Here is a 25,749-nt window from a genome sequence, read left to right as displayed (position 1 = left end):
ATAAAATATTTGAAAAATTCGAATTCAGATATCATCTCCTTACATGTCTATAACAACACACCTTACCAAGTAACATTACCATTAGGACTTTTAGGATATTGTGAAACCAACGCAACAATATCACCAATACACGAAAAAGCCTATCGCGTAAATAATATACTCCAATTACTAGATATTTGCCAATCTACAATTCTTAATGAAGAATTATCTATAAATAATATAATAAGTAACGAAAACAGAAATACGGATTATTTCACAAAAACTCCATACTTCAAACCTACATTCAACATCAGTAACTACACAGAGGACCAACAGAAATTTTTAACAATGTTTAATTTCCAACATTCACAAATAACACAAGACGAATTTGAAAAGTTAGCCAAACAGCTAATTCAATATTCATCAGTCTATGCAACATCAAAATTCGATGTTGGCAAAATCAGTTCATCACTACATCTCCCATTAAAACCAGACGCAGTTTTCAAAAAACAAAGAGCAAGTAAAGTACCAATTCACTTACATGATAAAGTAAACAGATTACTCGATATTTTAGAGCAATACAACATTATATCACCGGTTAATAAAGAAGAACAACCAAAAGGCAACACATTCATCAACCCCGTTATCATTCTAGCTAAAGGAGAATCGTTAAAAATCGTTCTCGATGCTAGATACCTCAATTCACTCATAGATGAATCAAAATGTAATTGGCCCATTGAACCAATACAAGTTATTTTAACAAAAATAAACGGCAAATACTTCACAACCGCCGACATGAATAGTGCATACAATCAAATGCCACTAGATGAACAATCACGACGTTTAACACAATTTGTTATCGGAAACCAACAATATGAATTCAACCGCTTATTCTATGGAATATCCATAGGACCAGCAGCATTTTCAGCCTTTATGAGCAAAATTTTTAGACCACTAATACTCAAGAAAAACGCAATCACCTATTTAGACGATGTTTTTATGCAATCACAAACAAAAGACGAAATGTTCAAAGTTTTAGAAACATATCACCAAATACTTCAGAACGAAAATCTGAAGGCCGCCCCCGATAAATCACACTTCTTTTTGACTAGAGTTAAATTCTTAGGACATAATATAGAAAGAAAAACAATCACTCCACTGAAATCACGCATTGACGCTATTCAAAAACTTCAACCACCAACAAATAAAAAGAAAATCCAAGAGTTCCTTGGAATGTTAAACTTTTTAAGTAAATATGTTTATAAAATGCAATTATACCTACGACCATTTTATAACATCCTTAGACAACAAAACAACTTTGAATGGAATACAGAACATCAAACACGATTCGAAGAAATAAAGAAACTTTTAACTGAACAAATTTCAAACACAATTCCAGACCCTGATCAACCATTTTATGCAATGTGCGATGCTTCGAACTTTGGCATCGGCGCAGCATTATTACAATCACATAATGGTACAAATAAAATGAACCTCATATCAGCAAATTCTCGATTATTCACTCAAGCAGAGCTACGACTCTCAACTCTAATGAGAGAATGTACAGCCATAATATATACACTTACAGAATATGAATTTCTGATACTTGGATCAAAACATCCCACAGTTTTGTTCACAGACCACAAACCAATCATCTTTCTTTTTACACAGAAATCTAACCCAAACCACCGAGTTTACAGATTTCAACTAATTCTAATGAAATTTCCAAACTTACATATAGTTTGGACTGCAGGAAAAAATCTTGCATTACCAGACACCTTAAGTCGAAATACACCACCTGAATTACTTACACGAAAAACAACAGTTGAAATACCCAAAAATATAAAATTCTACCTTGCAGAAAACGAAACATCACCTCGATTAGAATGCAAATATGCAGTAAAAACTGATATTGAACAATCACAAATAAATAATTTACAACATTTCCCACTTTATTTAGATTGTCAAAATAATCATTATGAAGTTGACCTACATGGAACATCAACTTTTAAACCAATTCCATATTCTCAATGGATAAAAAATAACACCCAACAAAAACGAACAAAACAACACCTACCTAAAAAAGACCATTTTCCACTAATTGAAAAAGAAGATTTAACTGATAAAATAAATTTATCAGGACCACAAACAAATGATTCAAAATACACAATAAATCAAGTTTTTGACCTTCACGACCCACTTGATACAATACCATTATCTAAATTAGAAATCGAAAACATTTTTCTCCCCCCAACAGAAACAATTACAATTTCAACACTGAAACAATATCAAAACCTTGACCCAGTAATTCGACAACTAAAATCATGGCACAAATATAAAACTAAACCTATCAAAGCAGATTCAACCATTCTAGGAAACAAAACACTCCTCCGATACTTTCGCAAGTTTAACAATACAACAATTAACGAAAATACAGACCTTTTAGAGTACAACCTTAATGAATCTACAGTTCCCTGTCTCCCTATAAGTATGATTCTTATAGCTTTTAATATTTCACATACACAAAACATTAAAGGACACTCTGGATCAGAGAAAACATATTCAAATTTTATACAAAATTTTTACTTCCCAAATGCACCAATTTGGATAAAAGTACTATGCAATGATTGTATAGTATGTCAATTAAATAAACCTTACCCAAATCAAAAACAAATAGCACAAAAACAAGATTTTAAAGGACAAAGTTTATACTTTAATCATCGTATCTCATTTGATACTAAAGGACCAATTTCACCCTCATCAGAAGGAAACTCCTACATTATGGTAATTGTTGACGCATTTACACATTATGTAGCACTTAACCCAGTACCACATTGTAACGCTTATTACGCATACACAACACTTTATGAACACTGGATAGCAAAATTTGGACTACCAGAAATTTTAGTCACAGACAATGGTACAGAATTCATAAATAATGAAATAATAACACTATGTCATTTATACAACATTAAACACAAACCACGTACATCTCATGCACCTTGGACAAACGGCTTAGTCGAAGGTATGAACCGTTCACTACAAGAATATCTTAGATGTATCATCAACGGAAATGATACCAAATATACCGAATGGTCAGCAGATGTAAAATTATTTCCATTAGCATATAATTCACAAATCACGACAACTTTAGGAATGTCACCATACGAAATGGTTTTCAACCAAAAGCCACGCAAACCAATAATGTTTACAGCAAATTCCCATAAAAACGCACAAGGTTATTGTCAACCAAATAAAGACTCAATTTGTTATAACCTACCATTACATACGCACGATGAAGATCATTTTCATCACCCACAAATCCTTAAATTAGCCTCCGGTACACACACCGAATGGATTTTAAATAGAGATAAGAAACACAATGAAATTTACCAAAAAATAACGAAAAAGTTATTACAAAGACAAAACATAAATGAACAAATCAATTCACGTTTTACACCAGCTTCCGATTTAAAAATTGGAACATTTGTTTTAATACCTAATTTTAATACTCAAAAAGGAATTTCTAAAAAATTACAACCCCTCCGAAAAGGACCCTATCAAATAATTGCAAAACCCACAGATGTCACATATAAAATTATCGACTCAAACAAAAAAGAAATCGTTCAGCATCGAAACAACCTATTACCTTATTACCCAAAAGAATACGCACTCCGCGAATTAACCCAATTATATTCTTTCACAGGATTAAAAATTATTCAAAACGAACCACATCTGAAAAACACAGAACAAAATGATAACCCCACCGAAAATCAAAACACAAAACCAATCGCTACCAAAAACAATACACAAAACCATAAAGAATCTCCAAAACAAAGAAAAAATAGAAAAATGACAGAACAAATAATACCCCAAGAAGAAATAGACAAATCAGAACATAGAAAGACAACAAGACTCCGAAATCAACCACGTAAAAACTACAAAATGTTCATCCCCCAATCTAAAATATTAAAGAAAGTAGAATTTAAAAAGTAATTTTAAAATTTTATACTTCACAATCTTGAAACCTCCGTAACATTTTTCATTTCCATTTTTCAAAATAACATGCTCACAAGTACGCAATAATTCTAGTTCAAAATAGACCAATAGGATTCATCCAATCCGCCACCTTCTCTAACTCAAACTAAGATCAATTAGACGAATAATCTAGAACTCCAGGCACATCTCTAACTATAACTTTACAACCTCCAGGTCAAAAATAAGCAAACCACTCCAACTTGACAGCTAAAATAAATATCACCATAATACCGTACCCCTCCCTTATCTAATAACCCAAAGATCAACAATATTTCCCCAACTCAGACCACGAATACCCCCAAAACAAATTTGATAACTTAGCCTAAAGTCACAAAATGAAGATTTTAATTAGCCTAAAGTATAAAAATCTCACCATACCCCGGATCATTTGACAAACAAAAATAAAGAAAAAGACGACCTCCCAGTCACCATGAAAATTGCCCCCAACAATTTTTTACGAAACTCAACCCACTTGTCAAAAAACTAATAAATAATTCGACCACACTAGAAAATCGCCTCAAACAGCAAAAAATATTCGACAAAGAGATCATTTCTTAAATGCTTTTCTCTCAAACAGTCGCTCAAATATTTATCAATTTTAAACATTTTTTTTCAATACTTCAAGTCTTTATAATCTTTCTTTTTGATATCATCGAATCTTTTCTAATAATCATAATAATTTTTTGTAACATTTTTTTAATTTTCTACACAATAATTGAACTATTCCTCCAACTTTCCAAAACCCTTGAATATATCCACAGGTACGATTTTAACAACTTGTCTAAATGATACGAACAATTTTCAGTAGAACTGATATTTTTTTATTGTTTGTAATTTTCATAACATTTCTATCATCCCTCATTTTGACAATATGTAAATGTATAAAGAAAGCAATCATTACATTTGCCCTAGCAACAATTTTTCTAATTCTTTTTTTAGAAGAATATTATAATAAACATAAACCCTCTCACTAAAGTAACAATTTAAAAATCCATCAAAAATTGCTACCCAACAGTCACAGAATCAGTCTTCACCGACATCATCCCAAGATAATCCAACACCACCTTCAACTACTCAAAACCCTCAAACATCTACACGAATTTCTTTTCAAGACAATCCATACACCTTTGAAGAAAGGCACGCTCGTTTATCTGAACCACTAGAACCAGTTCAACGACAAGCATCCCTAAGTGAACCAACATATAATCTTTACCCAACACTACCACAAGAACTAAGTAGAATACGAAACCTTAGTCAAAACCAAAACACAGCAGAAATAAATAGACAAATTATACATCCTCGACGAAATAGAAATTTTCAAACTCCCCGAGTTCATTTTGATATACCTCAATCCCCAACACAAACCACTCCAGAAAACACCACTGGTATCACACCAGAAACTCCTACACTTTTTTCACAACGAAGCACTTCAAGTCTACCTTCAGACTACTTAGGTTCAACACCAACATCTGAACAGATACGTGAAAATCCCTTTAACCCCCCAAACCTAACATCACGACTGCCATATTGGACTACAAATTCATTCACACAAGGTGAACCAAATTTAGTCAATGACCCCATAGATATTTCTACGGATACAACAACATCCTCATCACTACCAGAAACATTATCACTACCATCAACACCATCAATAAGTCAATTTTCACCACTACCCTTTAACTTAAATTTTCCAAATAATCTCGACGCCAGATATCGAGAACAATCATCAATAAATATTCCTTTAAGATTAGATTGGAATACATTCACAGCACCTCCACCACTATTTGGACAACATCAAGAAAGTAACCGCCTTCATAACTGGGCACTTAATAGATTACAATATCGCCAAGATATTCACAACGATATCCGTGATCACAATATTCAAATACTCCAACAAAACAGTTTACAATTAAAATTTGAAATCACAGTTAAGTTAAATAATATTACCCAACATCCCTACCCATTAAATCCACCTAACATAACAGCTCAATCACTACCACCACCGTTTATAACTACTGAAGTAATATACAAATACGACAGATACACTAAAAACACAATTGGTTACATTACATTTTATAATCCATACTCAGGATTATCATACACATGTATATTCTAAAATTATTCATTTTTCTCCAAACCCTTTTTCTAATAACCTCAAATCAAAATATAAACCCTTCCCCTCGTACAGGACCACAAGATTTATTAGTAACACATTACGATTGCGAAGAAAATGAACAAAAAACACTACATAAATATGCAATCAATCAGGTATCACAATGTGAAACAGAACCACAAGCTATAGAAACCACAGATATAATAGCAACACTCTATTCAAAAGCCCGAGCAACAACAGTTACAGGTTATAAATTCACAGCAGCATTTTCCGAAAAGAAAGTACATTGTTCACAAGTCTCGAACGGAAACAAAAACCGACTTGACCATGAATCATTCTACCAAAGTAATATAGAACGTCTTTTACATCTCAATCCCGACGATTGTAAAAATGAATTACTTAGACTAAACATCACAAAAAATAAAAACTCCCAAAGAAAATTAGTTAATTTTCAAGTTTTTTCAGACTCTGTACATCAATCACAACTTGAAAGACACCAAGGACATATAAGACTAGACGAAAAATACCCGTATAACGGCGCACACGGACGATTAACCTATGACCTACATGATAAACACTGGATACCACACATTGGTATAAATAACCCATCAAACTGCAAAGCAGACACAAAAAATAAAGGATACCAAGAAATAATGTTTTTCGATTGGAAAATACAACTCGAAAAAATACAACTCACACGAGATTTATCTGATAATACAATGATCTATCAAGGAATCCGACTACCTTGTAAAAATGATCAAGGATATTGCGACCCTACAACGAGAACACAAGCAACAATTGTTTGGTTCCCCGAAGACACATGTACAACATTTCAAGTAGCAAAAATACACGCTCGTATGATAAAATTTCACGAAAAATATTTCATACAATCAATTCCATATGAACAAGTCCATCCATCACGCAAACTAAGTTCCGATTTTCGAAACATAGACAATATAGAAAATAAATTGACACGTTTTCAAATATATCAAGAAACAGAACTTGCATGTAAATACAGGAATCCACTTCACAGAACACAATACTCTGAAATATTAGTTGAATATGAAAAAGGATTCGACATGACCACTGGTAAAGTAAAAATCGACCCATACGCCACAGGTCATCCTCTAAACGAAGGAACATCCTATATACCAGTTAATTTTGAAAAAAGCAACGGACAACCTGGTGGACATCTAAAACCTTATGACACCAGAAGCACACGCTTACAAGAATTATCACTAATGAATACTACATATTTTGGTAATATCCACTATGATATTCATTTGGATATGAAACTAGACTATACAATTAGCCGCATTTTTCAAGAAATGTCACTCTCTGAATTAGAAACACTACATCAACTATGCGAATTAGAACGAACACAAATACTACAATCACTTGCACTAGCAGTATTAAAAATACCCTACGCAGGATACTTATTATCAGGAAATAGATCAAATTTTTTAGACTACGAAGGAAACATCTTATGGTTTTATACTTGTACTAAAAAAGTATCACCACTATACGTTTTTGAAGATAAACGATGTTATAAAAGAATTCCTATCTTTTATAAGAATAAAGTACATTTCGTGGATACACTTTCACGAAGAACATATTTCTGGGATACCGCAGTCCCATGTGGATCAGAAAATAGCCACAATGTAGTACAACTAAACCCTGATGAAAACAAATATTATCTTCTCACTCCATATCCCACATTAATGCAATCACTCAAAAAATTTTCACCAGAAAGCATTCGCGCTATTGCTCGAAACCCAAATATAGACTTACAATCAATAGGAATCTATTCAAAATCAGATATTCAACATCACATTAGAACACAACAATTCCAAGAATTATTAACACAAATGGACACTATACAAAGACAATCAATAGACCAAAACTTACGCAAACTTGCAGAAACCGCAGGATTTGCCGATATCTACACGCAAGACTATAGCGGATATTTTAAAGACATAAAAGATTATATATATCTAAACGGCGAAAAATACCGTCCCCAAGATATATCACCAATTAACATTTTTAGCTTTGTTACACTCAAAAGTGAGATCCTAGATTTTCTAGGATGGCCCTACTACATCTTAGAAAAATTGACTATTTTATACGCAATGTTTAACTTTATTGGATTTCTTTTCTCACTCTTAAAAGGAATCTACAATACATGTGCTATACACACACAAGTAAACAGACAAGCAAGCGTAGCACGCATACTCTTTGCAGGATTTTTTGGAATTTTTTCCACATCTATAAACAAAATTCTTTTAGACGCACAAATAAAAGAATATAACACAAAAATAACAACACGACAAAATACATACGACGAAGAACATAACAATGTCGACACACAGCCAACGGCACCACAATTACCACCCCTACCAAATAACCATCCACTATCCCTAGCCCCGCGAAATTTTAGAAATTTAGCAATCACACATAATCCAAATTTTCGACTCACCACATCACAAAGTCCCGTCCAACATATAATGACACATCCATCACAAGATGATAATACTTATGAACAAATTATTGAACAGCCCCATACCACCGCTTTTCAATCTCAAAATAATAATTTTTTTAGCCCACGATGAGCCGCCAACTTGGATCACTCCATCGATCAAATTCCCATCCAACCAACCTTACCTCTTCAATCCCAATAATACCACTTTTTGCTTTTCCGCCACCCGATTTTCCATCTAGCAATGTAACATCAGGCATGAATTCCGACACTAACTCACAAATTTCAGTTTTATACTCCATTTCACAGCTAAATAACCCGAATATTGAAACCCCCGACGAATTTGCCGACTCAGAACCATCTCCATCCAATAATTTTCATAACCCTTCTCATTTTTCTCAACCTCCTTTTCAACCCATATTATCAAATAACCCTGACCCAATCACTCCTACACCCTCTTATGCTTCCCAAGTTACCCCAACCTACTCCTCATACCATTCTGACCAATCATCTCCAGACACCCCCCGAATCTCCCCAGAGCTAGACAATTTTATTACCCTCCAACAACAACCCTACCACCTTAACACCCCGACCATAAACCAAATCTCCTCCACTACAAATTCATCCAATCCCCCTACACCCTCTTCAAATTATACCGAATCATTAGCACCATCATCCACATCAACTGAATCCTCACTCAACACTAATAGAGCTTATCGCACTTTTAAAAGAAAGTTCCCCAACCATCCTTTCCCAGCAAAACCAGGAACAGCCCGAGAATACATCAACCACCCCCAACATACTAACACTAGAGAATTTTTAGCCATCACTTTACCCTCATTTCCACAATACACCTTAAACACCCCTCATGACGCTAACGAAACACGCAACTTTGTAGACGAATACGTTTTAATGCCCACTCTCTCTTGGACCTCATACTATCATTTCACTAACCCTCTTTGCTTACCTTTAACTAACACATCCATTGATATAGACCGAAACAAAGACATGCTATATCGACTAACTACACCACTCACCGCTAGACAATTTACTTACGTTGGATATAAAAAATCACTAAAAATACACACTGCACCTAGAGCTAACGAATACACACTAGAATACTATGATCACAACATCATCAGAGCTAACCAAGATCAATTCTTAGACGACGATCGCTTCGCTAACCCACAAATCACCGAGAAATTTTTCATCAAGACACCATATGTATTTACACTAAACATCTTCGACCGAAAGTTTGATCACATTATTTCAGAAGCACTAACAAGCACACAAGCGTACGAAAGTTTTAAAGAACGCTTCCAAATCTTTTCACTAACCTTTCATTTCCTTGCACCACACGAAAGAGATTTACACTGCTCACACGATATTATGTTGCGAACTAAACAAACACATACATACAGTTACTATCGTTTCATCCAAAATCACTTTGACCTCCACACACCCTCTAGACAACCACACCATCGCTTTCAATTCATCAATTCAAAATACACTTCACCGTATTTCCTAAATTTCACATATTGTATTAAAAATACTAACCTTCATGGTATTCTTCGTAATTATGACCCCATAACCCAAATGTATATTTTCTGCCCCATCACCAAGACCTTCAACGCAGAAGAATCCCGACCCTTCCTTATCCCGCACGAGTTTGTACAGCCTATAGAAATCCCCATTTTAGAATTCATCCACAACACTAAATTTAACCACAAGTTATATAACTTAATCCAAAACACACCTTATGAGTTTGCAGTAGGCACTGAAGAACTAACCACTATTAAGGCACTTCAATTGCTTTGGCCACTACTTCAAACTAAAAATATCATCCGCATCTTAGCTAAACTACTAACAACTTCAGAACTAATTCACGATATCTTCCCCCACGGTTTTTTCCCCGACGACTAACAGGTAAGTATGAACTAAATGAATATTACTAACTAATTAAAATATTGAAAAACTCACCATTCCTTATTCATGTTTTCTTTAGATTTTTAGCCTTCATCTTCAATCATCTGAAAAATTCACAAAAGAAAAATAAAAAATAGCAAACTTCTTCAAAACTATTTAAAACCCTATTTAACTTTTGCACCAACAATTAAATAAATATAATACCAATGCAGTAAATTAATTTATAAAATTTTCCCCTAAAAGCAGTAAATCTACATATGATGAAAATTTGTATCTTAAAATTCCCCCATTACTAGCAGTAAATTTCCAAATTCTATGCAGTAAATTAATAAAATGCAATTGCAGTACTAACCTTTTGATATTTTCATTCATTCGCACAGAAATTCTATCCACACTCGCACAGCTCGCCCACGAAGAATTGTTTAAAATAATGAATTTCAGTTTCAAGTTTTCACACTCAACAACTCTAACAAATAATAACAAGTTTCAAACTTTCCTTTAACCCGGTTGGAAAGGAATCATATACTAAACAAAACTAACCAACGCAGCTTACTAAATACCACAAATCATAAAATAACAGCATGACTAAGAAAAGGAAACCAACGGTACCCAAACCGGATTAACCCAGTTTAAAACTGGATAATTTATTCTTTTGAAGACTATTACAAAGTCTTAGAAAGAAATAATAAAACACAAAAAAGTCAAAAGACAAACCCATACCACAAACAATTTGCTTTTTGGAAAAAGTACATAACCAACAAAACATAAGTAAAACCACAACAAACCCAACATAAAATGTTGTCACATAACAGGACCCCTCATAAAAACCGCATGAAATCATACTCCCACACCTGGCCTAACCCACCAGGAAAGGACGTCCTGAGCATGCTCTATAGCCGGCCTAACCCACCGTGCTACATCCACGCTTTGTGACCACACCTTTATTTTTAATAAGAGCTACTCAAGGGTGAGTAACTCTTCAAAATAACCGAACTAAAACAAAAAGCTTTTGTGAAAACAACTAACTAAAATCATAATTAAAAAATATTAAATTAATAAAAGTTTTATAAAATGTAAAATCACATGATGCAATATATAGATCAGAATACAACACCAAGGACGAACATCAAAAGACAAGACGACCTCACTACACTCGAGAGAGAATGACCAACTATAATCGATATGCCGCTCACAATCACAACTCAAAGGATTTAGAGTACGACTTGACCTCGCAGAAAAGGACTTCATTGAACTAGACCAATGACCACCTCGATGTTCAAGTATACGTACAGATCCGAGTAACCAGGCATCCCCTCCACGCACAATCTCCACGCCATTCCCGAGCTAGATCAAACACAAAAGAAGTTCTCTCCGAAGAACAGAAAAACCTGACATAGCCAACCATTCTGAAACCAGAATTGATGCTGTTGCAGAGACTCAGTCGTTGTCACAAGAAGAACACAACGTCTTGTGTCCTCAATTCCAGATCCCTGGAACTTCCTTAACAAAAAGGAAACAAAAGAAAAATGATGTTCGCCAAATACCAACGTCCATCATCCATCCTTGAACTACAAAAGAACTGTTCTAAAAAACTCTGTAAAACCCGGATGGGTGGAACCTGATCTAAACTATATTTTATGATTGGATAAATTAAATGTTTTACCAATGTAAAGTATTTAATATTAACCAATCATGATCCATCTAACTAACAACCCACTTATTTGTAAGTGCTGAAGTTACTTGTAATTTCAGCACCAGAGAGATTTGAATTTAACTTAGAAATTAGTTGGACTCTCCCGAGCACTTCAGCAGCCGCAATAAACCAGTATACCCTAGATCTATTGAGCCTAGCAGAGACTAGTTAAACAACCTGAGACTAGATAGTATAAGAGTAAGATTAGGATCGGTATTAGACTAAGAAGTTGCACGAATCTATCCGGCCGAAAATAAGATAGCGTGACGAGCAGACGGTGTACCCTATCCGAAATTACTCTATGAGTTACATACCAGTCCTAACTCAATATCCTCCTTTAGTGAGTAGCATATATATCATGGTTGGCTCTGCTGCATGTTTTTTCGGCAACTTGGAAATTATAGGACTATTTTCTCATTGCTTGTTGTCATCAAATTGGGATGCATGTGCTGTTGAGTTTTCATGTGGCGAGTAGAAAATAGTTTTGTGTTTAACCACTGTTAGTTGGTTTTTATTACTGCTTGTAAATTTGTCGCAGATGTGAACATTGCCATCAAGCTGAGAGACACTGTTGTCCATATTACGTATGGTCTATTTTTTGCTGGCCAGTCAAAATAATCATCGAAGAGTTTTACCTTTTTCGATCTGAATAAATGTTTTTCTTTTTTGATTTTGAGATGTTATCGTAAAAATTTAAATTCAGTGATAGTATTACTAATTCATGCATTTGACTTTCCATGAAGATAGATAAATTTTGCCAGTTCCAACCAATTTCAATTGATCCTTTTCGAAACTATGTACACGTTATTATGATGTCATTGACTGACCAAAATCCGGTTCATTTAAAAAAAGGGACATTTTAACCCCCGAATAATGTTTTTTTTGTTATCCCCTCTCCTCGAAATTATGAAATTTGAATTTGAAATATTTTTTCATGTCAAATTTGAAAATAGCAGCAAGTTTCAATGCTAATGCATATGTTGACATGAGAAAAAAAAGAAAAAATCGGAAAAGCATCAATTCGCCAGAAATTATTTATACTCGTATTTTCGTCAATTTAGCATTTTTGAAATGAGGCAAAAGTTGGAAAAAAATATTTTTTAAAATTCAGTTATTTTCCATCCAATCCATCCAGCTCATCCAATTTTTTCCTGTCTTCATTTTTATCCTATGTTAGTTGTGATGCTGACCATTTTTTTAATGTTTTCTTTTTTTTCAAATTTCTTAGGGCTTGCGGTAGGTGGCTAATCAAGAAGAAGCTGAATAACTTGAGTTTCACGCCAGTTATTGAATAAATGCATGGTTTAAATCTGAAAATTTGTCTTTGTGATCACATCTCTTGAACTGTATGTTTTTCAGGAGACCGATTTCCACAGACGAGCTGAGATGACCTTGGACACTGCTGATGTTCTCAAGTGCAGGGCATTCATTGCACCGACGGTAAAGTCTCAAAAAGATTGTGGTCAAAAATTAGACATGACCTAAAGTAGACACGTCGTGAGCCAATCAGAATCGAGATAAGAGAACAAATGTACGAAATGTTTTCTTTTCTCGATTATGATTGGCTGACGACGTTTTTTTATGACATGTCTACTTTTTGCTACCTAATCGTCACAAAACTACTGTCACTGTTTTCAATATTTAATGGCTTTCGTCTTTCTAGAAAGGTCGCAAGATGAAAAAAGAGTTAAAGAGTTAATTTCTCAATGCTCAGATATTCAAGAGATTATTACGTGCTCTTTGAGAGAGCTTTGTAGCGTCATTCTTGCATGATAGCCCATTAAGCGTCTGATATAATTCAACGAAGATCTTCTGACGATTAAAGCGGCTAGAAAGTCTAAACAGTGGATTACTTTTGTGCTATTTTTGCCCGAACATGCGTCTTGTTTGCTCGAACATGCGTTCTAAATAACTTTGTTGTTGCTTAGGACATAGTTGATGGAAACCCGAAACTGAATCTGGCATTTGTAGCCAATCTGTTCAACAACTACCCAGCCCTGGATGGAGCCAGGGAACCCATCGAGATGGACTCAATAGTCCAGGAAACCAGAGAGGAGAAAAGTGAGATAGAGAACTGTTGAATACTTTCATTTCGTTGCGTTTCAATAAATGGAAAAATCATACTGCTAGCAAGATGTTTATTAAGAGTAATGAACGTATTGAAGACTTTTATATAGGTCTGGGCGATTTTTTAATATAAAAACGCACTTAAGAAACAGTTTTGAAATGCTCTTATAACTACAGATGTGCGCTCATACTGGGGCGGATCTAGGATTTTCTCGAGGGGATTTTTTCGATTTTTTTTAGGTCAATCAAATTGATTTTCGGGCGATCCCAGAGCACAGTAAAGACCCTATTTTGGCTCTTTTCCACTTTTCCCCCACCTTTAAGTTTCAATTTTGAAACACTACTGTAACTAGGGGCAAATTTAGGGGGGGGGGGGGCGAACGCCGTTTTTGGGTACTTTTTAGAAAGTTATCATAAAGAAAATAGCGTTTTTTTTTTCGACGCGCTCTCCATTAAAGTTAGTATATCGGCGACTATTGATCCAGTTTTCTCAAGTTAACTTAATTTTAACAAAAAAGTACGAATCATAAATTGTTCTTGAAATTCAAAGAGCGTTAAGGACATAATATTTTCTTTAAAATCGACAGTTGAAGCTTTTTTAAAAAACGAAGTCAGTTTTTTTGTTTCTTTGCGTTCATTTCTCTTTTCCAACTGTCAGTTGGCTATGTTTGTTTTGCATGACAGGGAATCCGTATTTTTAAATTCTTTATCATAGGCCCTTGACTTAAAAAATTCGTGTCGTCTTTTTCAGCCTTCCGTAACTGGATTAACAGTCTGGGCCTGAAGGCGTTCGGAGTGCCCCTCCATTTTGTCAATCATCTGTTCTATGACGTCACAGACGGACTTGTCATCCTAGCAGTAAGTTCCCAACAAATTCAATTTTTAAATCAGATCTTAATGGAAGGTAGACCCCGCGACGAGAAACTGAAAGGTAGGTAGCGTAGAATAAACCAGCCACCCTGTAAACCAGCCATTGAATTCAGAACTGTCGCCTTATAGTTAAGTAACAGTAATATAACATCTACAAAATCATCCAAATTTTAATTCAAATGGCGTGAGGTTTGACTGGTTTTGAGTTTATATACATACATGTGTAAAATACGTACATGTCGATCATGTTATCATAGTAACCTATCCCTTTTGTTGTTTAGATTGAAGACCAGATCGCCCCAGGCGTGGTCGAGTGGAAAAACATCAAGAAACCTCCGATCAAAATGGAGATATTCAAACGACAGAACTGTCAGTACGCAGTCGGATATGCCAAGGGTGACAGACTGAAATTGAAGACAGTGGGCATTGGCGGGGACAATCTGTTCGACCAGAGCGAAGAGGACAATACCCTGAAGTTGGGTTTGATTTGGCAGCTTATGAGGGCCTACACTGGGAAGATTCTGCTGTCATTGCAGCAGTCACAGGAGGATGGATCCGGAGATACACAGAAGGATATCGACAAGTCAATCATTGAGTTCGTGAATAATAAGGTGAGTAGATCTACAATTGGGGGGGGGGGGGGGGGGGGGGGGGGTTTTCAAAAAAAAATTCGAAAAACTTGTCGACCTGTTTTTTAGGTCGGCCGAACGATTTTTCTCAGCACTCCCAGAACACTATATAGACCTGATTTTGACCAAATTTTATGTGCCGCAGGCTAAATTTTGAAGAAACAGGCCAAAAAGGCGTTTTTAGGCTTTTTTTTGGAAAATTTCGACCAAAAAATTGCGTTTTGTCGGCGCGCGCTCCCCCTCAAAATTAGTATATTTTGGCGCCCAGGGCGCCTTTAGAAAAAATTTAGGGTCAGTCAGCCAAAATGGATTTCTCAAAATAGTACAAAGGGGAGACACTTTGGGTCGGAGCAGGGGGCGGATCTAGGATTTTCTCGAGGTGATTTTAAGGTCGAACAAAGTGAATTTCCAAGCTCCCCCAAAGATTTTTGAAAAACAGGCAAAAAAAGGCATTTTAGGCTCTTTTTGGAAAATGTTGACCAAAAAATCGCGTTTTTTGGCGCGCGCTCCACCCTCAAAATTTTGAAAAATTTTAGGGTCCGTCACCAAATATGGATATCTCAAAATAGTACTCACCCCCTTCCCCCCTCTAAATCCGCCCCTGGGTCAACGGGCGTCCCACCGCCCCCCTAAATCTGTTGAATAAATATATGCATGGAATAAGAGTCACGGATTTAAGAAAATTCTTTTGGAATTTTAGGTTTTGACCGTTACGCTGGAATATTGGTAGATAAGTTTGAGCTTATTTTGCTCGGTTAAAAGTTAAATTAACAGTGATAATTTGTTGTGCTTTGTGTCAGTTGTCGCAGAGTGGTAAGCAGAGCAGTGTGTCCTCCTTCAAGGACTCCTCCATCTCTACCTCCCTGCCCATCATTGACCTCATAGACGCCATCAAGCCCAGAGTGGTCGACTACACTCTTGTCAATCTAGACTGTGCTTCTGACTCCGCGGTGAGTACACAAATGAACTCGAAATTATGCACAGCTAGCGATGCTAAATTAATGTTTCGAGACCTGTTTTCGATTGAACTCGCGCGTCTAATTGTGGTTTAATTTATTACACTTGCCGACTTGCGAGACCAATGCTCCTTTTAATTTCTTAAGGTTCAGTTAGTTTCGTTGTTTTACTGAATTATAAGGTTCAGTTAGTTTCGCTGGAGAATTTTTTCGGCTATCTCTGCAGTTTTTATAAGTTTTTAAATAAAACAATTTTTTGAATTCTTTTTGCAATATTTTATTTTCTTTCATTCATTTCAATTGGTGCGAGTTTTTTTGCAAGTGGTGCGAAGCAATTTTTTGGTTATCTTGAGTTCATTGACACCTTATCAGCTCTCTATTGGCTATGTTTTGACTTATTTATACTTGGTGTTTCTGAGCTTGCATTATTAATTCAGATGTGTGTCAAAAATATTTACACATCCTTAAAAGTAACTCAAAATGTTTTCAAAAGTTAGTGTCTTCTAATTAAACAGCGCGGTAAATATTTTTGACACACATCTGAAGACACTAACTTTTGAAAACATCTCGAGTTTTTTTGCCTCTGTGTTACTTTTAAGGATGCAGTATACAACGCTGATTTGATTTATCCACACAAAACGAAAAAATTTAAAAGGGGATTTTTTTTTCAAGTTGGACTAAAATAAGAGCTTACACATTTTGTCGTGTTCTCGCAAGTGTGAAGCGCAATTTCGCCTCGGTGTTAACTTTGTTGAGCTACATAAGAGGCTCACTATATATAGTTTTGATGACAATGGAACCGACAGTTTTAGCGTAATTTTTGATTAAAAAAAAAAGCCAAAATTGATTATTTTTGTGGTAAAATTTTGGGCCCGAAGAACGGAAAATTGCACCATTTTGTATCTGGTAAAATTCTCAGCAAGTTTTGTCTTCTTCCTTTTTCGTTCAGCCTTAACCCAAATTAAGAAAAATGCTTTATAAATTTCCAGTTTTGTTTGTTATGTCCTTATAATTAAGAGTTATGGACGTAGTGTGTACTCTTTTATAAATCTCTTTTATAAGTGATTTTTTTTGTTTTCGAGAAAAAGTCAAAAAATTTGTTCACGCTCAGTTTTCATTTTTCGTGGTTTGACTTGTGAATTTTTTTCAAGTTCAGTGCATTTCCATTGTTAAGAAGAAGACAGATTCCACTATCAAACAGCAAAAGTGCAAAGATCACGAAAAACGTTATTGACTGCTAATTTCGACAATGGAAATTAATTATCAGATTTCCCGGCGAAATAAAGTTGATCCAGTTTAATCAACGTAGTGAAGACTCTTATATAGATCTTGCTGCTTTTTTTTCAGGAAAAAGTCTTAAAATATTGATGCACTTAGGTTTATATGCTTTTTTTGAGTTCAATTGAAATTTATCTGCTGAAAGTGACGTAAATAGCTCTCTCCAAATACAAACGTGCAAATGGCGCAAAAATTTGAGAACGATTTCTAGTTTCGAAAGTGGAATTCAATTTTTAGATTTACAGCGGAATAAAAACTTTACCTGTCGATCCAGTTTTCTCAAGTTGGGTTATTGTTATCGAAAAAGCGCCAAGCATAAATCGTTCTAGAAATTCAAAGAGCTTAACGGGCATCGATTTTTTCTTTGAAATTCGAAAGTTGCGATTTTTTCAACAAAGTCATTGTTTTTTTAATGTTTACTTGCATTCATTACTCTTTTCCAATCTTCGATTGGCTATGTTCTCAAATTGGGTTAGTTTTAACAAAAACGTGTATATCATAAATTGTTCTACAAGCTCAAAGAGCTTTAAGACCATATTTTTTTTTTCTTCAAAATTCAAAAGTTGAATGTTTTCGATTCGAAAAAACAAATCAGTTTTTTTTTGCATTTTCCTTGCGTTCATTACTCTACTCTTTTTCAATTGTCAGTTAGCTATGTTATAAATCAGCACTGTTTTTAAACACCAGCGTTAAACGACAGATTTTAGTAAATAGTATCTGATTTATTTCTTCATCTGTCGAGTTTTTTTTTCAGACTTTTCTCTAGACTTTCAAAGATTTCTGGCTATCTTTACTTCAATCATTTTAACTAATTAGTCTTCTTCATGGTTTTATATTTCACAGTATGAGGTTTGTTGACAAATGATAACTGTTTTTGCTGCAATCGTTGCCATGACATTGTTTAGCGGCTGCCTGTCTTTGCCAAACAGTTTTGTAGCTTAGTTATTTGCGTGCAAAATGTAGTTTTAGCTTATTTTGCTGATGCTTAATGGTCCCCTCAATATTCTTTCATTTCCTGGTAAATTGTTCCTTGCATCTAAATTTTGGCGTCTCTTTGATATAAATAAAGAAATTGCTCATTGGTTTGTTGTAAAAAACAAATCGAAGCCTAAATTGGGTGTCAAATTAACGTCTTCGGAAGATCATGTGCTTTAAGCCAAATATAATGCTAATTCCTAAGGAAATAAATGCATCCTTAGCTTGCATGTTTGCTAAATTTGAAAATAAAGTCACCTAACGTTGAATAAAACAATAAAATGAAAAGTAAATTAAGAAAGCAGAATTGATAATTAGCGTTTTAGCCGGAAAAGAAAATTTTACTGATATCTAGAAGCAATTAAAGTGTCATCAGTCAAATGGTCTGGTTAAATCAATCCCCAGGAGTTATTTCTTGATAGTTAAAAACGAATCTCTCTCTCCCCCTCTCAGAAAAATAATTGTAAAAAGTATGCATTTCATACAAATTCGAAAATGAATAAATGATTTTTACATTTTTATGCGGGATTGCATTTGTATGCTGTTGATTAAACAAATTAATATTTAAATTCAATATTTTTTCTAGTAATACGGTTAAATTTGAACGATTCTAGGCTATACTCAAATTTAGCTTGTGAAAAATCCATATTTTCTCCCTCCTAAATCGATTTATTTTTTTTGGGGGGGGGAGTTGTATGGTTGATTTGTTAATAAACAGTTTGCAGCTTTGAATGTTTTGTAATTGCGGCTTGTTCTTTTCTAGCATTGTTAAAATCCTTTTCCAACGCGTGTTCGTTTTTAGGCTAAGTTCAACAACGCGAAACTTGCTATCAATTGGGGCAGGAAAGTGGGAGCCAGAATCTACGCACTACCCGATGATATTGTGGAGGTCAAACCTAAAATGGTACTCACTGTCTTTGCATGTCTCATGACACGAGCATTGCAGAACAAGTAGTCTTTAAAAGACACAAGTTTCAGCAGAACTGAGAATTTGGAAAAGTGTAATTTAAGGCACCAATAATGCAAAAAATCCGGTCACGAACTCTTCCGGGCACTTTGGAAGTTAAACGCTCCCGCTCTTGAAAGTTATGGCATAACTCAAATGAAACGAAAATATTGTAAATCTAAATTGTACTGAATTTTGTAAAGTTGGCTGAAATATTTTGTAAATTGCGTATAAACGTATTGTCATGTCGAAAAATGGTTTTCGTCATATAACTGTGCTGCTAAATCATTCCCGAGAATCAATTATCATTCCTTTTTGAAATAATTTTGCAAATATTTTGTTTAAGCTTGCCTTGCCAATGGGTTTAAGTGTGCTGCTGCTGCGTTAAATTGACGCTCGTTCTCTGTATGTACAAAAAATAGCTGTGATTTAATTAGTAGCTTATCAAATTTAGTGCGCTTAGTTTCCTCCCTTAATGATGATGGTCCTGTTCTACCCTATGAGTGATTTTATTAAATCAGTGATGTAATTTTGCAACTAGACGTCTATTTTGTCTATTATCGGTCTCACCAATTCAAATTTGAATTTCCCGTATTTGATCACAAAAATTGCTTCAAGTGAGTTTTCTGACTATAAATACAAACTCAAAGTTCAAGTATTCATCATTGAATTTTTTCTCAAGTTTTGAAAAGGTTTCAAATTTTGAAAAGGGTACAAGTCTTGAAAAGGATTTTCGCTAAATTGGCATTTCAACGCTTTGAAGGAAATGAAAATGTTTTAAGTGAACAGTGACATCTTGTCAGGTTTAGAATAGAAAAAAAACTAAAAATCGTTCACCACATTTCTTGAACTGCTAGGTTGCGCCAGTCGATATTCAATACAGAATATTGAAATGATGAAAGATTTTTATAACATTATTTGTTTTTCGGATCAACTGGTGTTGCTTATTTTGCTGATGCTTAATGGTCCCTTCAGTGTTTTTTCATGTCCTGGTGAGCTGCTTTTTGCATCTAATTTTTGGCGCTTCTTTGATATAAATAAAGAAATTGCGCGCTTTAGCTTGTAAAAATTACATTGAAGCCTAAGTTGGGTTTCAAATAAATGTCTTCGGAAGACTTTAACTGAACAACTGCTCAGCTCGTGGTTGAGCAGTGACATCTTGTCAGGTTTAGCATTTAACAAGAACTAAAAATCGTTCATCACATTTCTTGAAATGCTAGCTTGCGCCAGCCAAGATTCAATACAATATTGAAATGATAAAAATTTGTTAATAATTTTTTCGGAGCAACTGGTGTCTGCTAAAAGTTTGTCGATTTTGTTTCTTTGTCGAAAGTTTTTCCGTTGCTAAAACAGGCATATTGAGCCAGCGGAAATTCAATACAGGATATTTGCATGATTACACAAGCAAAGCTTTTATAGTATGAACTCTCTTTTTTTTAACCTAAGTTGCAATTTTGTTGCGACAAAATGTTTTCATTTTGAAAGTGTTCATTTTGATCAATAATCAGCTATTAAGTACTGCCAATGCTAAGGATATTAACACAGACTGTTATATTACAAATAGCTCTTTAGCTTCAAGGTAACATGGAATTGTAGCGTAGAGGTAGAGAAGTAGACCCGCATCCAATTAAGAGGGTTCGAGCCTGGGCAGGGTCGGATGTTTAATGAATTTTTTTTGTATACTAGCTAAAATGCGTCCGTTCTATAAATTGAGGCTTGTTAGTTGGTAAATTCGTTTTTTTTCTTTCAAATTGACTGTTAATGCGTCAAAATTGACTTGCGTCTCTTGGCAATTATGTAGACTCTTTTTTTTAATGAAATCAGTCAATTATCTATTTGGTTCATTTTTTAACATTTTTGTTTCGTTTAGGTCCACGTTTTACCTTACTGGCAGAGTTTGCAAATAGCTAGCCATTTTTTCTTCTTTGTAGAATATCCATAAATATTTCTCTAGGGTAAGAAATCATGGTCTGAGCCAAGACTCCTCCACTTGGTCCTTGTGCCTCGGAAGCACACTGGAAGCACGGAGCACGGCAAAAGACAGCCGGCACTTCACCCAGCTCATAGTTTTACTATAGGGGTTCTCCCACTTCGTAGATAATGCTTCTCCTATTCTCCGAAGGAAATTTGCAAATTCTGGAGCGAGCAGATTCTTTAAAAGACACAAGTTTCAGCAGAACTGAGAATTTGGAAAAGTGTAATTTAAGGCACCAATAATGCAAAAAATCCGGTCACGAACTCTTCCGGGCACTTTGGAAGTTAAACGCTCCCGCTCTTGAAAGTTATGGCATAACTCAAATGAAACGAAAATATTGTAAATCTAAATTGTACTGAATTTTGTAAAGTTGGCTGAAATATTTTGTAAATTGCGTATAAACGTATTGTCATGTCGAAAAATGGTTTTCGTCATATAACTGTGCTGCTAAATCATTCCCGAGAATCAATTATCATTCCTTTTTGAAATAATTTTGCAAATATTTTGTTTAAGCTTGCCTTGCCAATGGGTTTAAGTGTGCTGCTGCTGCGTTAAATTGACGCTCGTTCTCTGTATGTACAAAAAATAGCTGTGATTTAATTAGTAGCTTATCAAATTTAGTGCGCTTAGTTTCCTCCCTTAATGATGATGGTCCTGTTCTACCCTATGAGTGATTTTATTAAATCAGTGATGTAATTTTGCAACTAGACGTCTATTTTGTCTATTATCGGTCTCACCAATTCAAATTTGAATTTCCCGTATTTGATCACAAAAATTGCTTCAAGTGAGTTTTCTGACTATAAATACAAACTCAAAGTTCAAGTATTCATCATTGAATTTTTTCTCAAGTTTTGAAAAGGTTTCAAAGTTTGAAAAGGGTACAAGTCTTGAAAAGGATTTTCGCTAAATTGGCATTTCAACGCTTTGAAGGAAATGAAAATGTTTTAAGTGAACAGTGACATCTTGTCAGGTTTAGAATAGAAAAAGAACTAAAAATTGTTCACCACATTTCTTGAACTGCTAGGTTGCGCCAGTCGATATTCAATACAGAATATTGAAATGATGAAAGATTTTTATAACATTATTTGTTTTTCGGATCAACTGGTGTTGCTTATTTTGCTGATGCTTAATGGTCCCTTCAGTGTTTTTTCATGTCCTGGTGAGCTGCTTTTTGCATCTAATTTTTGGCGCTTCTTTGATATAAATAAAGAAATTGCGCGCTTTAGCTTGTAAAAATTACATTGAAGCCTAAGTTGGGTTTCAAATAAATGTCTTCGGAAGACTTTAACTGAACAACTGCTCAGCTCGTGGTTGAGCAGTGACATCTTGTCAGGTTTAGCATTTAACAAGAACTAAAAATCGTTCATCACATTTCTTGAAATGCTAGCTTGCGCCAGCCAAGATTCAATACAATATTGAAATGATAAAAATTTGTTAATAATTTTTTCGGAGCAACTGGTGTCTGCTAAAAGTTTGTCGATTTTGTTTCTTTGTCGAAAGTTTTTCCGTTGCTAAAACAGGCATATTGAGCCAGCGGAAATTCAATACAGGATATTTGCATGATTACACAAGCAAAGCTTTTATAGTATGAACTCTCTTTTTTTTAACCTAAGTTGCAATTTTGTTGCGACAAAATGTTTTCATTTTGAAAGTGTTCATTTTGATCAATAATCAGCTATTAAGTACTGCCAATGCTAAGGATATTAACACAGACTGTTATATTACAAATAGCTCTTTAGCTTCAAGGTAACATGGAATTGTAGCGTAGAGGTAGAGAAGTAGACCCGCATCCAATTAAGAGGGTTCGAGCCTGGGCAGGGTCGGATGTTTAATGAATTTTTTTTGTATACTAGCTAAAATGCGTCCGTTCTATAAATTGAGGCTTGTTAGTTGGTAAATTTGTTTTTTTTCTTTCAAATTGACTGTTAATGCGTCAAAATTGACTTGCGTCTCTTGGCAATTATGTAGACTCTTTTTTTAAATGAAATCAGTCAATTATCTATTTGGTTCATTTTTTAACATTTTTGTTTCGTTTAGGTCCACGTTTTACCTTACTGGCAGAGTTTGCAAATAGCTAGCCATTTTTTCTTCTTTGTAGAATATCCATAAATATTTCTCTAGGGTAAGAAATCATGGTCTGAGCCAAGACTCCTCCACTTGGTCCTTGTGCCTCGGAAGCACACTGGAAGCACGGAGCACGGCAAAAGACAGCCGGCACTTCACCCAGCTCATAGTTTTACTATAGGGGTTCTTCCACTTCGTAGATAATGCTTCTCCTATTCTCCGAAGGAAATTTGCAAATTCTGGAGCGAGCAGATTCTTTAAAAGACACAAGTTTCAGCAGAACTGAGATTTTGGAAAAGTGTAATTTAAGGCACCAATAATGCAAAAAATCCGGTCACGAACTCTTCCGGGCACTTTGGAAGTTAAACGCTCCCGCTCTTGAAAGTTATGGCATAACTCAAATGAAACGAAAATATTGTAAATCTAAATTGTACTGAATTTTGTAAAGTTGACTGAAATATTTTGTAAATTGCGTATAAACGTATTGTCATGTCGAAAAATGGTTTTCGTCATATAACTGTGCTGCTAAATCATTCCCGAGAATCAATTATCATTCCTTTTTGAAATAATTTTGCAAATATTTTGTTTAAGCTTGCCTTGCCAATGGGTTTAAGTGTGCTGCTGCTGCGTTAAATTGACGCTCGTTCTCTGTATGTACAAAAAATAGCTGTGATTTAATTAGTAGCTTATCAAATTTAGTGCGCTTAGTTTCCTCCCTTAATGATGATGGTCCTGTTCTACCCTATGAGTGATTTTATTAAATCAGTGATGTAATTTTGCAACTAGACGTCTATTTTGTCTATTATCGGTCTCACCAATTCAAATTTGAATTTCCCGTATTTGATCACAAAAATTGCTTCAAGTGAGTTTTCTGACTATAAATACAAACTCAAAGTTCAAGTATTCATCATTGAATTTTTTCTCAAGTTTTGAAAAGGTTTCAAATTTTGAAAAGGGTACAAGTCTTGAAAAGGATTTTCGCTAAATTGGCATTTCAACGCTTTGAAGGAAATGAAAATGTTTTAAGTGAACAGTGACATCTTGTCAGGTTTAGAATAGAAAAAGAACTAAAAATCGTTCACCACATTTCTTGAACTGCTAGGTTGCGCCAGTCGATATTCAATACAGAATATTGAAATGATGAAAGATTTTTATAACATTAATTATTTTTTTTTCGGATCAACTGGTGTTGCTTATTTTGCTGATGCTTAATGGTCCCTTCAGTGTTTTTTCATGTCCTGGTGAGCTGCTTTTTGCATCTAATTTTTGGCGCTTCTTTGATATAAATAAAGAAATTGCGCGCTTTAGCTTGTAAAAATTACATTGAAGCCTAAGTTGGGTTTCAAATAAATGTCTTCGGAAGACTTTAACTGAACAACTGCTCAGCTCGTGGTTGAGCAGTGACATCTTGTCAGGTTTAGCATTTAACAAGAACTAAAAATCGTTTATCACATTTCTTGAAATGCTAGCTTGCGCCAGCCAAGATTCAATACAATATTGAAATGATAAAAATTTGTTAATAATATTTTCGGAGCAACTGGTGTCTGCTAAAAGTTTGTCGATTTTGTTTCTTTGTCGAAAGTTTTTCCGTTGCTAAACCAGGCATATTGAGCCAGCGGAAATTCAATACAGGATATTTGCATGATTACACAAGCAAAGCTTTTATAGTATGAACTCTCTTTTTTTTAAGCTAAGTTGCAATTTTGTTGCGACAAAATGTTTTCATTTTGAAAATGTTCATTTTGATCAATAATCAGCTATTAA

General features: G+C 34.7%; 1 protein-coding gene across 3 annotated transcripts in view; it reads left to right on the top strand.

Moving 5' to 3' along the window:
- The window catches only part of LOC134845502 (plastin-3-like), a 410,042-nt gene extending 389,426 nt beyond the window's left edge, over nucleotides 1–20,616 (top strand). For all 3 annotated transcript variants that reach the window (XM_063862411.1, XM_063862409.1, XM_063862410.1), the window contains 6 exons: nucleotides 13,585–13,665; nucleotides 14,154–14,286; nucleotides 15,044–15,150; nucleotides 15,444–15,773; nucleotides 16,592–16,741; nucleotides 19,803–20,616. In XM_063862411.1, the coding sequence (XP_063718481.1) occupies nucleotides 13,585–13,665; nucleotides 14,154–14,286; nucleotides 15,044–15,150; nucleotides 15,444–15,773; nucleotides 16,592–16,741; nucleotides 19,803–19,955 (954 nt within the window). In that variant the 3' untranslated portion in view covers nucleotides 19,956–20,616. The remainder of the gene's footprint in view (nucleotides 1–13,584; nucleotides 13,666–14,153; nucleotides 14,287–15,043; nucleotides 15,151–15,443; nucleotides 15,774–16,591; nucleotides 16,742–19,802) is intronic.
- The last annotated feature ends 5,133 nt before the right edge of the window (nucleotides 20,617–25,749 follow it).

Source organism: Symsagittifera roscoffensis, chromosome 5 (genome assembly GCF_963678635.1).
Source record: "Symsagittifera roscoffensis chromosome 5, txSymRosc1.1, whole genome shotgun sequence".
NCBI lineage: Eukaryota > Metazoa > Xenacoelomorpha > Acoela > Convolutidae > Symsagittifera > Symsagittifera roscoffensis.
The sequence above is the reverse complement of the archived record's forward strand: the minus strand, read 5'-3'. Positions and strand labels throughout refer to the sequence as shown.